This window comes from Telmatherina bonti (assembly GCF_933228915.1).
Source record: "Telmatherina bonti genome assembly, chromosome: 3".
Taxonomy (NCBI): domain Eukaryota; kingdom Metazoa; phylum Chordata; class Actinopteri; order Atheriniformes; family Telmatherinidae; genus Telmatherina; species Telmatherina bonti.
Genome location: NC_136621.1, coordinates 7,993,075 through 8,008,835, shown reverse-complemented (window position 1 = coordinate 8,008,835; position 15,761 = coordinate 7,993,075). Strand labels below are relative to the sequence as shown.

Below are 15,761 nucleotides of genomic sequence, written 5' to 3'. Positions count from 1 at the left end.
ACAATTTTGTCCACATTTGTATGTACAGTATAAAAGGATATCACTTTGTTGTCCCCGACATGAAAAGAGCTTTACAAAGAAAGTTTTTTTGGAAAAATCAATCTGACCTCAGTGAAGCTCCAGGAAATGGCTCTGCCCTTCTTGTCTACCTGGGGCCGCCGCATCATCTCCTTTCCTCCCTGAAACAACACCAGCGATGGAAGCTGCTTGGACAAAGGAGATGCAGACACCTTGTACCTGCAGATGGATGACAAACACTCATGGAAAGTCCACACTGTTGCCGTTTGGACTTCTGTATTGAGGTCCTATTTAACCAGACTACTTTAACCAAACAACATTCCGCTTTAACCAGACTACAGTCCTCTTTACCTGGACTACAGTCCTCTTTAACTGGAAACAAAAACCTGCAGGTTTTTATTGACTCCATGCTCCGACACACCTGACAAAAAATAAAATAGGTTGACAAAAATGGATCACTTTGATTTGAATTAGCTGTGTTGGTACTGGGAAACAACAAAAACCTGCCAAATACCAGCCCTTGAGGACTGGAACTCGACAACCCTCCAATAGACCCTCCCCTCCAGGACCCCTGAATAGATCTAACTAGGGAGGCTGAGGAGTGTGATCCCCCTGTGGTCCATGTACACCATATGAATGAAATGAATGAAAAATACTTTATTAATCCCCAAAGGTAAATTCAATATTGTAGTATATAATTAGGAATTTGAGAAGGTTATGTTCCAGAGGCTGCTGGCAGAAATGATCTTCTGTATCTTTCAGTCAGTGGGACCTGAAGAAGCCTCTCACTGAACACACTTTGTTGTTTCTTCACTGTGTTGTGGAGATGGTGTGAAGAATCTTCCATCATCTTCATCAGCTTGTGCAGCATTCTTCTTTGGACAATCAGCTCCAGTGGCTCCAGAGTTACTCCAAGCACAGAACCAGCTTTTTTGATCAGATTTGTTGACGCTTCAAGTCTCTGGTTCTGATGCTACTACCCTAGCAGATGCTAGCAAAGCTGACTGCATTCTCCAAAACAGACTTATAGAAGATATGCAACATCTTGGTGCAGAAGTTAAAAGATCTCAGCTTCCTTAAGAAGTACAGTCTGCTCTAACCTTTCTTATAGATGTATTCAGTGTTGCATTTCTAGTCCAGTTTGTTGTCCAGCTGAACTCCAAGATACTTGTATTCCTCCACCACCTCCACCTCCTCTCCCAGGATGGAAACAGTGCTTTGTTTATTCTTGTTCCTCCTGAAGTCAACAATCATCTCTTGTTTCGCTGGTATTTAATATGACAGGATTGTTACCACACCACTTTACAAACTGAATGACCAGTTCTCTGTACTCTGCTTCTTGTCTATTACTGGTACACCCCACAACTGCAGAGTCAGAGTATTTCTGCAGATGACAGGACTCAGAGTTGTACTGGAAGTCTGAGGTGTACAGAGTGAAAAGACGAAGAAAGAGAGACACACAACCTTTCAGTCTCACAAACTGTGGTCTGTTTGCGAGGTAGTCATAGATCCAGGTGGTTGTGGAGGTATCCACCTGGAATTTATGGAGCTTCTCACATAAAGCAGGCTGAATGGTATTAAAAGCACTTGAGAAATCAAATAACATGACCCTCAGAGTGCTGCCTGAATGGTCCAGATGAAAGTGTGCTCTCTGGAGCAGGTATATGATGGCATCTTCAACCCCAAGTCCATTACGATATGCAAACTGTAATCGGTCCTAAAAGTTGTTTACTTGCTTGTTGAGGTGAGCCAGTAAGAGCCTCTCCAGGACTTTCATAATGTGAGATGTCAAGGCAACTGGTCCATAGTCACTTGGTTCAGCTGGTTGTGTCTTTTTTTAGGCACTGGAACAAGGCAGGAGATTTTCCAGAGCACTGGGACTCTATTTTGTCTCAGACTGGCGTTGAAAAGGTGCTGGAGAATCGGACATAGTTGTTTTGAGCAGGTCTTGAGAACTCTGGGACTGACACCATCTGGACCTGCAGCCTTGTTCTGGTTCAGTTTCTCAAGTTGCTTCTTAACCTGATTGCAGGAGACAAACAAGGTGGAGGTTTCAGGATGTCCTGATGTGGAGGTAGATGAAGCTGTGTTCTGGTCCATGACTGAGCTGCAGGGTGACAGATTGGAGGTGTGACAGAAAAGCAGTGGGCTTATGGAGAGTGTGCGGTCTGTTGGGCTGGAGGTAGGGGGTGAACTGAACTTGTTGAAGAATATGTTCAGCTCATTCACTCTGTCCAGACCTCCATCAGGGTGGTCCCCTTTAACTTGAAGCCAGTGATCTTCTTCATTCCAGACCACACATCCCTCACGTTATTCTGCTGGAGCTGACTTTCTAATCTTCAGCTTCAGTGTGAGGGAAAAGGGACCACCACCCCAGTATGCCAGTCCAGATGCACTATCCCAATGTCCATAAAATGCTTCAGCATTGTGTCAACCAGGACAGCCCCACACAACCCAGAATTTTAAGAAACTCTGGGAGGATCTCATCCACCCCCAGGGCTTTGCCATCCATGAGCTTTTTAACCACCTCAGCGAAACCTGATCTGCATCTTCCGAAGATGTGTTAGTAAGATTGAGGAGGTCTTTGAAGTACTCACTCCACCAACCCACAATGTCCAGAACTGAGGTGGGGAGCTGCTAACCACAAAAGATAGTGGACCCAAATCTGCTCAAAGCTATCCAGCAGTCCCTCTATGGCCTCACTAAACTCTTCCTATGCCTGAGTTTTTGCCCCAGCGACAGCTGAAGCAGCATTCTGCTTAGCCTGCCAATACCTATCAGCTGCCTCCATAGTCCCACTGGCTAAAAATGCCCAATGGGACCCTTCCTTCAACTTGACACCATCCCTCACTGCAGGTGTCCACCAACGAGTTCTTGGATTCCCGCCATCACAGGCACTAACAAACGTATGGCAACAGGTCCGGTTAGCCACTTTGAAAAAAAGAACAGAACACAGTCCACTCAGACTCACTTGAGACATGGTTGAAACTCTGCCAGAGATGGGAGTTGAAGCTTGCTCTGACAAGAGACTCACCCAGACATTCCCAGCAGACACCACGGGTGGTGAAACCATGGAGGGGGTATGGGGTTGAAGGGGGTATGTTATCCTTTTGGGCTGAGCCTGACTGGATCCCATAGATGCTCGCCTTCATGCCCCAACTCCAGGTCTGGCCTGGCTTTGAGGGGGGCCCTGACCCGTTTCCAGGCAAAAGACCCTTTTTACCAATGTTCGTTGTCATCATCAAGGTTTTTGAGCTGCAATTGGTATGCTCCCTCCTCTAGACACCAGTTTGCCATTGGTGATGCTACCAGGGGCATAAAGCCCCCCAATAACACTGCTACTAGGATAAACATCCTTCTACATGATGTTTGATGAGGCATTTTTACCTCATAAAATGAGTTTCTGTGGAAGTATCGCCTTTAGATCCAGTTAAGGACCACACTGCAACGCTGCAGTGTGTCCAAAGACATAGAAACTCACCTTTTGGAAACTTCTCCATAGCGACCAATGTCCACCTTTCCAAACTTCAGACCAGCGCAGTTATACCTGCAGCACAAGAGTGACTGTTACTGGTTATACTAGTGTGACTGGTACTACTGCTGTTACTTGAGGCTTACTTCAGAGAGAGGTCTGCATAGACCGAAGCAAATGACTGACACTCAGGTGACCAGTTGGCAAAAAATTCCACAATCCAAGTGACACGGCCGTCTCTGGTCAGCTCATCCTGGTTTCTCACAGCAAACACAATTAGGATTCATCTTTAAGAAAATAACTCTGAATCAAAGCATTTTTACTCACATCAATGGTTTTGTCGCTGAAGTATTTGATGTATTCTGGTCCCATGTAAAGAGGAGGCTTGCAGGTCATTAAAAACACTGAAACACAATAAGAGATCTGGTTTAAACCAGACTGACTCTGAGCCGGGACCAGGTCCACTATAACCATGAGCAGCATCAACAAGAAATATCAGTTATCCAACCAGGTTCAACACTTTGTTTTACATATGTTGCACTAGACATCAGACATAAACTAATTATTTGGTTTAGGGTTTGGACCAGGATCCCGGATTGTGAGGTCCTTGATCAAATGATGCAGTAAAAAACTGGACACTAATGGAAACTAGCAGCTGGTTCCTGCTACATTGAACACAGCTTGCTGGAGACTAAGGATACCGTTTTAAATAGGGGAATGGCCATCTGGGGTATGTCATGATTAGATTACAATTCAGGAGCTACAATTCCATTACTAAATGATTATCAGGATTTTTTTGCATCTTTTTTTCCCCCCTCATTGAGGGGTTTTTCTGTGTCTCTTTTATAGTACTTTATCCTCCATTAAGTTTCCGTTCAAGCAAATTTGTCTCCACTGTCTTATTTATTGGAACCAGAAACATGTCCAACACATATCGAACACATTTTTTGTATTGTCTATTAATGTTTCTCTGAAATCTGCAGGAAAAATGTGCTGGTAACAATTAGGATTGATAACCTCCTCTAGACTTAGTTGGAGTTTGGAAGTAGTATTACTTTTATATTTTAATTTCATATATTGTAAGTCTGTGTGTCTTAATGTTACAACACTAGCCTTTAGACCTGATGAGTATATACAGTCCTGATCAAAATCTTAAGACCAGTTGAAAAATTGCTAGAATGTACCTTTTGCATACTTAGATCTTAATGACATTTTAAGCAGAGCTACAATATTCAAAAGTAAGAAGGAGGAGTGTGACAAAAAACACTTTGAAATAGTAATTTATAGAAAACAACAATTAAACTGAAATTGTTTATCAACTGATCAAAAGTTTAAGACCATGGGCTATGAAAGCCAAAATCTGCTCAAAATTCTCATTTTCTGTCTGGCTTTCACATGGTCATGCCTTCCTGATGGCTAAAGCTAAGAAGCTTTCTCTTCTGGAACGTGGTCGGATTCTCAAGCTGCATAAGCAAGGCCTCTGGAAGCGTGCCATTGCTGCTTAAGTTGGACACAGTAAGACAGTCATTCTGAATTTTTTTAAGGTCCTGAGCATTATGGAACAAAAAAGTAGAGTGGTAGACCCAAAAAAATTACACCTGCGCTGAGCCAGAGGATCCGACTGGCTGTCCGTCAAGACACAGGGCGGTCCTTGACCTAAATTAAGGCGCTTACTGCACCAACAAACATCAGAAGGCAAGTAAGAGGGGATTCAAAAACAAACAAAAAAACAATTCAAAGACCTTGTCTCTTTCGACGCCACAAAACTACCCGTTTACACTTTGCCAGGGAGCATCAAACATGGGACATTGAAAGGTGGGGGAAAAAAAAGTTTTATTCTCTGATGAGAACAAATTTAACCTTTATATTGTGTTAAGGGTCAATTTGACCCATTTCAGTTTTTGTGATGAACAAACTACTGGTTAACCTTTTTTTTTCTTCATGAAAATTTGTGACTTTCCTTTTCTTCTGGGCTCATGAACTTTGATGTGTAGTTGAACATCTGTGCAGTGTTTGTAAGCAAAGATGATGTTGGGGGTCATTTTGCCCCAGACACTTTAGTGTGGGTAAGTTGCTGATTAGAGTTTATTAAAAAAAAAAAAAAAAAGTCTCTTAAATGTACTTAAATTTGATCGCTTACTTGTGTTTTTAATGCTTTAGAATAGACATTCATACACAGACACTCAGGTGTGTCTTGGGGATAAACTTTCTCGCCCCTGTATTGTAAATCTGTGAAATAAAGATCCTTCCAGCAACAATGTCTCTGGAGACATTCGACATAAAATCTCGAGTCATCTGATTTGACAACCGCGATACCAGAGCAAATTGACGTGAAAGAGACAGGCTAGCTGCGATCAGATGAGTGGGATAAATGGGTTGAAATTCTACCTTTGTTATACAATTTTGGTTTGCATGGTATTGTTGATGAGCGCCTTATTTCATTCAGGCAGTGCTGTCCTTTCCGACAGTACATGCCCAACAAGCCTGCCAAGTATGGCTTAAAAATATGGATAGCCTGTGATTCAAAATCTAGCTATGAATAAAATATTCAAGTGTACACTGGAAAGCCACCTAGAGATGTATAACATCACATGTGACAACTTCTTTACATCCTACTGCCTTGGAGACGAACTTCTAAAGAGAAAGCTTTGTTTGTAACAATCAGAAAAAATAAGCCAGAACGTGCAAGAATTACATCTGCAGAAAATACACAGTTACTGTCTGTCCACCATCTGAAGGACACTGAAAATGTTCAAACTGAGAACATCACAGAAAATGGGGCGAGTTAAAAGTGTTTGTGAAAAGGGAAAAACAAAGATAGTTCTGAAATATGGTGTAGTTAAAAGATTGTATTAAATGTCTCTTTTCTAAACGTTTACATAATCTGAAAAAAGTTGTTATTGGTTGAACTAGATTTCTTTTAATGTTGTGAGTAGATTTACACATCTTCTGCTGCTTATCCGGGGTCGGGTCGCGGGGGCAGCAGCCTAAGCAGGGAAGGCCAGACTTCCCTCTCCCCAGCCACATTTGCCAACTCTGCGGGGGGGATCCCGAGGTGTTCCCAGGCCAGCCGAGAGATATAATCCCTCCAGCGTGTCCTGGGTCTTCCCCGGGGTCTCCTTCCAGAGGGATGTGCCTGGAACACCTCACCAGGGAGGCGTCCAGGAGGCATCCTGACCAGATGCCCGAGCCACCTCAACTGGTTCCTCTCGATGCGGAGGAGCAGCGGCTCTACTCTGAGCTCCTCCCGGATGACCGAGCTCCTCACCCTATCTCTAAGGGTGAGCCCGGCCACCCTGCGGAGGAAACCCATTTCAGCCGCCTGTATACGAGATCTCGTTCTTTCGGTCATGACCCACAGCTCATGACCATAGGTGAGGGTAGGAACGTAGATCGACTGGTAAATCGAGAGCTTCGCCTTCTGGCTCAGCTCCTTCTTCATCACAACAGACCAGCGGAGAGTCCGCATTACTGCAGACGCCGCACCGATCCGTCTGTCGATCTCGCACTCCATCCTTCCCTCACTCGTGAACAAGACCCCGAGATATTTAAACTCCTCCACTTGAGGCAGGACCTCACTCCCGGTCCGGAGAGGGCAATCCACCCTATTCCGGCTGAGGACCATGGTCTCAGATTTGGAGGTGCTGATTCTCATCCCAGTCGCTTCACACTCGGCCATGAATCGTTCAAGCGAGAGCTGGAGATCACGACCAGATGAAGCCAACCGGACCACGTCATCTACAAAAAGCAGGGACCCAGTCCTGAGGCCACCAAGTCGGATCCCCTCAGCACCTCGGCTGCGCCTAGAAATTCTGTCCATATAAGTTATGACCAGAATTGGTGATAAAGGGCAGCCTTGGCGGAGTCCAACCCTCACCGGAAACAAATCCTACTTACTACCGGCAATGCGGACCAAGCTCTGACACCTGTCGTACAGGGACCGGACAGCTCGTACAAGGGGGTCCGGTACCCCATACTCCCAGAGTACCCCGCACAGGGGACACGGTCGAATGCCTTCTCCAGGTCCACAAAGCACATGTAGACTGGTTGGGCAAACTCCCATGCCCCCTCCAGGACCCCAAAGAGGGTATAGAGCTGGTCAACTGTTCCGCGACCAGGACGAAAACCACACTGCTCCTCCTCAATCCGGGATTCGACTATCCGGAGGACCCTCCTCTCCAGGACCCCTGAATAGACCTTACCAGGGAGGCTGAGGAGTGTGATTCCCCTGTAATTGGAACACACCCTCCAGTCCCCCTTCTTAAAAAGGGGGACCACCACCCCAGTCTGCCAATAAGAGTGTCCATATGTACACCTGACATCAGGATTCCCTGGGCCGCAGTTCGATGATCGATTTTGTAGTTGTATCGTCGGACCTGCGGCAACATGCCTTGGACACTCGGGTGAAGAAGGGGGCGGAGCTGTCAACTGATCACCACCTGGTCGTGAGTTGGCTCAGATGGTGGGGGAGGAAGCCAGTCAGATCTGGCAGGCCCAAACGTGTTGTGAGGGTCTGCTGGGAACGTCTGTCAGTCCCCTGTCATAGCAAGCTTCAACTGCTACCTTCAGCAGAGCTTCGAACATGTCCCAAGTGAGGCAGGGGACATTGAGTCCGAATGGGCTGTGTTCTGTGCCTCTATTGCTGAGGCGGCCAGCCCGAGCTGCGGCTGTAAGGTCGTACTGCCCCCGATGTCCACGCGATGCACCAGAGGTGTGTCAGCCAGGACAGCCCCACAGCATCCAGAGCCTTAAGGAACTCCGGGCGGATCTCATCCACCCCCGGGGCCTTGCCGCCAAGGAGCTTTTTGAGCACCTCAGAGACGTCAGCCCCAGAGATAGGAGAGTCCACCCCTGAGTCCACCAGCTCTGCTTCCTCATCGGAAGACGTGTTGGTAGAATTGAGGAGGTCTTCGAAGTATTCCTTCCACCGACCCACAACGTCCTGAGTTGAGGTCAGCAGCTCCCCACCTCCACTGTACACAGCATTGATGGAGCACTGCTTCCCCCTCCTGAGCAGCCAGATGGCGGACCAGAATCTCCTCGAAGCCGTTCGGAAGTCTCTCACCATGGTTTCGCCGAACTCCTCCCATGCCCGAGTTTTTGCCTTGGCAACAGCCGAAGCCGCATGCCGCTTAGCCTGTCGGTACCCATCAGCTGCCTCCAGAGTCCCACAGGCCAGGAAGGCCCGATAGGACTCCTTCTTCAGCTTGACGGCATCCCTCACTGCTGGTGTCCACCAACGAGTCCTGGGATTACCGCCACGACAGGCACCAACGACCTTACAGCCACAGCTCCAGCTGGCCGCCTCAGCAATAGAGGCACAGAACACAGCCCATTCGGACTCAATGTCCTCCGCCTCACTTGGTACATGGTTGAAGCTCTGTTGAAGGTGGGAGTTGAAGCTCGCTCTGACCGGCTTCCTCCCCCACCATCTGAGCCAACTCACCACCAGGTGGTGATCAGTTGACAGCTCCACCCCCCTCTTCACCCGAGTGTCCAAGGCATGTGGCCACAGGTCCGACGATACAACTACAAAATCGATCATCGAACTGCGGCCCAGGGAATCCTGATGCCAGGTGTACGTATGGACACTCTTATGATGGAACATGGTGTTTGTTATGGACAATCCATGACGAGCACAGAAGTCCAATAACAAAACACCATTTGGGTACAGAGGGGGGGGACCATGCCTCCCAATCACTCCCCTCCAGGTCTCACTGTCATTGCTCGACGTGAGCATTGAAGTCCCCCAACAGAACAATGGAGTCCCCAGAAGGAGCACCCTCCAGCACTCCCTCCAAGGACTCCAGAAAGGGTGGGTACTCTGAACTGCTGTTCGGCGCATAAGCACAGACAACAGTCAGGACCCCCCCCACCCGGAGGCGGAGGGAAACTACCCTTTCATCCACCGGGGTAAACCCGAAAGTGCAGGCACCAAGCTGGGGGCTGATGAGAATGCTCACACCTGCTCGGCGCCTCTCACCATGAGCAACTCCAGAGTGGAAGAAAGTCCAGCCCCTTTCGAGGGTACTGGTTCCAGAGCCCAAGCCATGCGTCGAGGTGAGTCCAACCATATCTAGCCGGAACCGCTCAACCTCGAGCACAAGCTCAGGGTCCTTCCCAACCAGAGAGGTGACGTTCTTTGGGACGTTTGTGTGTCCCAAAGATCCTAGCAGCTATGTTGTCTGGGGTTTTATGCCCCTGGTAGGGTCACCCATGGCAAACAGGTGTCTAGGGGAGGGATCAGACCAAGTACAGCTCACAAGGCCCCTATGATGTACACAAACTCGGACAGAAATGTTCCCTTGCCCGGACGCAGGTTACCGGGACCCTCCTCTGGAGCCAGGCCTGGAGGTGAGGTACGTGAGCGAGCGTCTGGTGGCCAGGCCTTTACCCATGGGGCCCGGTCGGGCTCAGCCCGAAAGGGTTACATAGGCCCCACCTCCCGTGGGCTCACCATCTGTGGGAGGAGCCGTAGGGGTCGGGTGCAATGTGAGCTGGGCGGCAGCAAGAGGCGGGAACCCTGGCGGTCCGATCCCCGGCTGCACAATTTACACATTGTGGGTCAAAATGACGCTGAAAGCCTAACTGCGAGATTCCTGCCATCTCTGTTTACCGTGTGCTGCCTGGTCACTTTGGGCGTTTCTGTTATTCAATCATTCTGAAAAATATTGTTTATGAATTGTAATGTAAAATTAGCAGGTGTTGCATTGTAACGAATCAATTACATAGTAAAACCCAGGTGTGTAGCATAAGGATGTCACCGTTACTTTATTTTAATATTACCTGTGATCTTAAATGCCACAATAATTATTTGTCAAGATCCCTCAACATCATCACTTTCTGTAAAAAGCTGCATAACGGCACGGACAGGGCCTCTTTTGTGGGATAGAGGAAAAGTTATTCCCTCCAAACTAACAGAGGAAGAATTATAAGTAGGTCTGGGCGATATAACAATGTATATGACAATATATCCTTTGGACGATAGAAAACGTCTATCGTTTCATATAAGGCTCTATTGTTTATGCCATGATAAGGTGCTTTACTGCAGTATTTTACGTCAAGATGCGCTTTACAGCATCTATATATAAACATATATATATATATATATATATAAACATATATATATATATACATATATATGAACAAACATGGAAAAAGACTGTAGTAGACACGTTTCAGAGCAGGATAATTCCCTGAAAGATGACCAGCCAACCAAACCTGATTAGCTTGTTCATAAAAGGGGGGAAATTTCTGTCCCATGGATACGGTTTGGACATAAAAAGACTGACGCGGAACAGACAACAGACTAGCTATCAGTCCCAACAACGGACTCTGACACAACTAACTCATTTTATCACCTGTGCAAGATTCAGGACAAAGAATACAGAATAAAGATAAAGAATAGAGTCAAAGAGCAAAAGCCGCTAAAGCAGCGCCAAGTGGTGGCGAAAGCACTCACAAGGAACTCTGCAATAGGTATTTACTCATGAAACGTCATACGGCAATAGTTCCCCCAGATGGAAGTAGATCACTGCTGCCGTTGCCAAGCACATCTGACAAATAACTGATGACTGACACAAAATTACACAATTTTATATTGTTATGTATATCGTTGCGGGGATATTAAATGAGCTATATCGGGATATGAGATTTTGGTTATATTGCCAAGCCATGATTGTAAGACTAACTTTTCATATGTTTTTTCAGAGAAAACTCTGGAGTTAATATGGAAGACATATTTATTCTGCACAACAGAGCATATTTACATGGAACGAAGCTTCTGAGCTATTTTTTATTTGTAAACATCAGAATAAATCCAAACCATACATCCATCCAACTTCTTAACTGCTTAGTCCAATTCAGGGTTGCAGGAACCTGGAGCCTATCCTAGAGACAATTTAAAGTAGCCAATCAACCTGACATGCATGTATTTGGATGGTGGGAAGAAGCCAGAGAATCCAGAAAGAACCCACGCAAACTCCACACAGAAAGGCCACTGTTCAAACCTCCTCCCCAGCTAAGCTTGAACCAGAGGCCTTCTTGCTGTTAGGGTACAGTGCTAAACACTATGACACCATGCAGTCCCAGAATTATTTCTCTGATAATAGTCTATGATGGCAACATCCCTAGCATAGAACACCTTGAACAGAAAATCCTAGTACCAGCAGCTTACAGGAAGCATCCAAAGCTCTAACCGCAAGGAAATGAAGTGGATTGTTTGTTTGATCCAGCCTTAGAGGACATGTGGACATGTTACACCAACCTATGCAAAGTGTGAGGTAGAGTAGGCCCATCCTAATATCCAGTCTGAAGAACAGGATCACGTTGGCCACTTTGCTGAACAGGATGATGTTGCCCACATGTTGCTCCACTGTTACTGATGACCAGAACACACACAATCATGTTTTATATTTAACTGCGTACAACGTGTCAGCAGGAGTTTCTGAAATGTAATTTCATTATTATCATAATTAAAACACTTTATATTCAATGCATATAAATGGTTTCTGAAGCCAAAAATCACAACACAGAAATTTCAGCTAAATGGAGACAAACTAAAGCAGCTTTGCATTAAAAACAGACATGATTCTTTACTGGACTTCCAGAAATCACTGTATGTTAACACAGTTCAGCCTGAAATCCACAAATGCAGGTTAAATCTCCATCATGCAAAGAAGTCATATGTCAACAGGATCCTGAAACGGTGTCTTCTCTGGACTAAAGATCATTTAAATTGTTCAAAGGCAAAGAGTGAAATTGGTTGTAAAAAGTATGGAGAGGGTGTCCTGCAGACTAAAGAGTAAAGGGAGCATCAAGCTTGTAATCAGTGGACAGTTGAAAAGCCTGCATCTCGGATGGTATGGGGCTGCATTGCTGCCGATGGCGTGGGCGACTTCCTGTGAAGCTCCATCAATACTTTAAAGTAAATGGAGGTTTAAGAGCAACATAGGCTCCCATACAGAAAAGATCTCTTTCAGGGAAGACCTAGCAGATTTCAGATGAACCCTGATTTCACCCTAAAAGATGGTTGGCCATTACGAAAAAATAAAACAGATCATCAGTACTCACTTGCTCTTCGGTTCTTCATCATGACAATGGCACTGAGGAACATGAGGATTTCCACCTCTCTCTGGAAAAACACAAACATGAGTTCAAAAACCAGGCTAACAAGCTGATTTCAGATGTTTATATTCAGATTTGCTGAACTTGAAATATTACAAATTCCTGTGGAGAATAAACACTATGGACATGACTATAAAGCACACAAACATGCCACTAAACTAAAGCAACAAATCTGTTCTGATACTCAGTTTTATTTTTAGTGAATGACAGGACAAAGCAAGAAAACTACAGATTAATTAGTCATTCTACATTTATTTGCTCTAAAAAACAAACAAAAAAAAAAACTGCGGTTTCTTCAGGGCAAGCGTTGGATTTTCAACACTGAGATATAACAACAAAATTAACCTCAACCATTCAGAATAATAAAGTGACTTATGCAATATATTAAGCTGATTAATGGTATGAAGCAACGTAATAAATCAAGTCCACCAGTCAGCGGAATGGCTTTAGTCAACCAGTCTCCCCACACAGCTGAGAACAGAACCAAAACCTGGACCAGAACAGCATCCTAAAAGATCATTTCTAGTACTTTCTACCAACCCAGTCGAAGTCGCAGGAGTTTCCGTCTTCCCTCTGTGTGGACAGATGATCGCAGATTCCTGGCGTCTTACGGACAGCTAGAAAAGCTAAACACATGAAGAGAGACGCTACATAGTACGGCTTCAGCAGCCACTTGTACACTTGCGGCAGGTGGTACAAGAAAGCCAGTAGTGGCGTCAGCAAAGCCATCCTCTTATTCACGTTTGTCCTCGAGCTAAGATGTGACCTGAATGATGAGGAATCCGTACCTTAAAGAGAAGAGACCGTTAGCTAACCGTTAACGGCTGCTAGCTTACAAAAAGTGGCATCAACGATCAATAGAAGGCAGACTTCCGGTGGCGGACTTCCGGTTTAAATGTCTCAAAGTAATTCTTAAGCCTTCTTTGTCTGAATACTGCAGACTAATGGCAGTTAACCACTATCCATGTGGTTTCCTTATCCACCCCGATGCAGTGCACTATGGATGGGCTCTTCACCGGATGGTGTTGTGATTGACCCACAGGGTCAGCCAGAATTCGGCCTTGTAGAGGTTAAATGCCCAAATGTCGCACAGGAGGACCTTTTCAGTCAGAGGATTCCCAGAAATTAGGAGGTCATAGACAAAAATGTAAAATTAGTTATCTATTTCCTTTAACTTTTACCTCCCTGCTTTCCTGGAAAGCTAGAGCAAGAGTTCACCTATCAAGAGACATTTTCACTCATAATCAAAATAAGCATCATAAGCTTCCTCTGTTCTGTTTGAGCCATTTTATTTCACATGTTGCTTATGTTCCCATCTGATGTAACTAAAATGTTACAATCATATTGCACTGATGGGCACTTTTTTAATGAGCTCAAGCTTTTTCCTCTGTGATCTATATGTTAGTACAATGTTGTCACGCTAACTTTGCATGGAGTAGCTTGAATCTCCAACTCTATTTTGATGTCAGCATCAGTGTTGTTACTATTATCATTACTATTATTAAACAGGACATTTCCATGACATGTTTTTGAAAAATAAAGCAATATTTGTAAGTTTTGACAAACAAGTGTGATTTGCGGGCATTTCCACCTGCAAATCACATCACAATTTCACCTGCAAAGTTTTTACACATTTCTAGGGTTAATGGAAATGCACTCACAATATGCTGCCATGTGTTTGGCTGGTTAACAGAAAAAAAAACAGGTGTAGCTGATGATGAAGGGTGACAAATTTTAAAAGAGGATCAGTGACACAAATAAAATCCGCGTGTTCTCGGGCCGTGCAGATGGAACATTTTATTTTCAGATTTATTCATGTTTTGAGATCCTCTTCCTGCTTTTAAATGTCCTCTTTATAACAGATATGACCCCAGCACTCCATCACAACACTTATTGATAGAATCCCTGCAGGAGTCTGTTATCCTGCAGTAACCATTTCAGCAGGTAAATCACAATTCTGATGGGCTGCAACTGTTTGGGCTCATTATTAAAAACTTCACTTAATAGCTACATTTTTATACAAATTCATACAAAACAAGTCAAATGAAATGGGAAAAATAAAAAAAAAACAAAAAAACACTTGTATTTTCAAGGCAATTGCTCATTCAATTAATTTTAGAGAAAACTCTGCTCCAACTTCAGAAGCTAAAACACAACTTTCCAGGTTGACGTTTGCTTCCTATTTGTTGGAACAGACCGGACTGAGCATGCTCCAGTCTGCTGGTTAAAAACATAAATCCACATGAAACACTGTACAAACATGAATATATATCAGTGAAGTAATCAAAGAAAGTCTGACGTTTTCATCCCCACCCAGAGGAAAATTACGTCAGCAACAAGCTGTCTCAGTTTCCAGTCACACCGTTGGGTTTGCGTCTTCAGACAAGACACCACCTCCAGGAGAAACGGCAGGTTACATGGATTCTGTCTGGATTTCATGCATCACAACACAACTTTACATAAACATCAGTAGAGCTCTTGGTCCCTGCTATTAATGGAAACCAGTATGAAGATAAAAACCACAAGACCAAACCTCAGTTTGCTCTGTTTGGACTGATCAATGATTTAGATCAGGGTAAAAATTATAAAAGGCCGGATTAGACCGACTGGAGTCTAAAAGTGCTCATTTTAATCTTTTAAAGCAGCTTTAAGACCCTGATGTGGAGAGTCTTCATGGTCCAAGAGGGGATCAAACTCCAGATCCTGGCAGTGCTAATGTTACCAAGTCCTCACTGGTTCATTTGGTCCAAGAAAATCCAGAGAAGAAGAGTTTGTATTTTATTCTAAGAGGACAAGTGGAGGAGGGCCAGCCAGTCCAGAGAAAAAACTCATCCCTCCTTCGTCTCTCTGCAAACCAGCTGTCGTTTATACAGAAATCTCGTAGGTAGTTCCCCCAACTCCAGTCACCTTCTTCACCTCTCCCCCCTGCAGCCTGTGGGTGGGGTTTTGCGTCAACACCACAGTGGGCTGAGACCTCCCAGGACAGACATGAGCAGTCATCGGGTGAGAAGGGGAGGAAGGGGCAGAAAAGGAGGATGAGGAGAACTGGCCGCCATTGGTCCAACTCGAATGTTTTATCTGGATCAACTCATCCCTGAGTTAGAAAAGACAGGAAAGACAGGATGAGACAGTCCAGGACATGAAG

General features: G+C 45.1%; 2 protein-coding genes across 4 annotated transcripts in view; both read right to left on the bottom strand.

The window, feature by feature from the left end:
* Positions 1-13,345, bottom strand: part of tmx2b (thioredoxin-related transmembrane protein 2b) — a gene marked incomplete at its 5' end in the record, with an annotated part of 34,496 nt that extends 21,151 nt beyond the window's left edge. The window contains 7 exons of the mRNA XM_079264789.1: positions 108-237; positions 3,500-3,565; positions 3,637-3,743; positions 3,818-3,894; positions 11,757-11,870; positions 12,563-12,623; positions 13,157-13,345. Coding sequence (XP_079120915.1) covers positions 108-237; positions 3,500-3,565; positions 3,637-3,743; positions 3,818-3,894; positions 11,757-11,870; positions 12,563-12,623; positions 13,157-13,345 — 744 coding nt within the window. The remainder of the gene's footprint in view (positions 1-107; positions 238-3,499; positions 3,566-3,636; positions 3,744-3,817; positions 3,895-11,756; positions 11,871-12,562; positions 12,624-13,156) is intronic.
* A 623-nt stretch (positions 13,346-13,968) lies between these two features.
* zdhhc5a (zDHHC palmitoyltransferase 5a) overlaps positions 13,969-15,761 on the bottom strand; it is a 37,694-nt gene continuing 35,901 nt past the window's right edge. For 2 of the 3 annotated variants that reach the window (XM_079264575.1, XM_079264574.1), the window contains exon 13: positions 13,969-15,710. In XM_079264575.1, coding sequence (XP_079120701.1) covers positions 15,482-15,710 — 229 coding nt within the window. In that variant the 3' untranslated portion in view covers positions 13,969-15,481. The remainder of the gene's footprint in view (positions 15,711-15,761) is intronic. The other variant, XR_013771828.1, reaches the window with a different exon arrangement.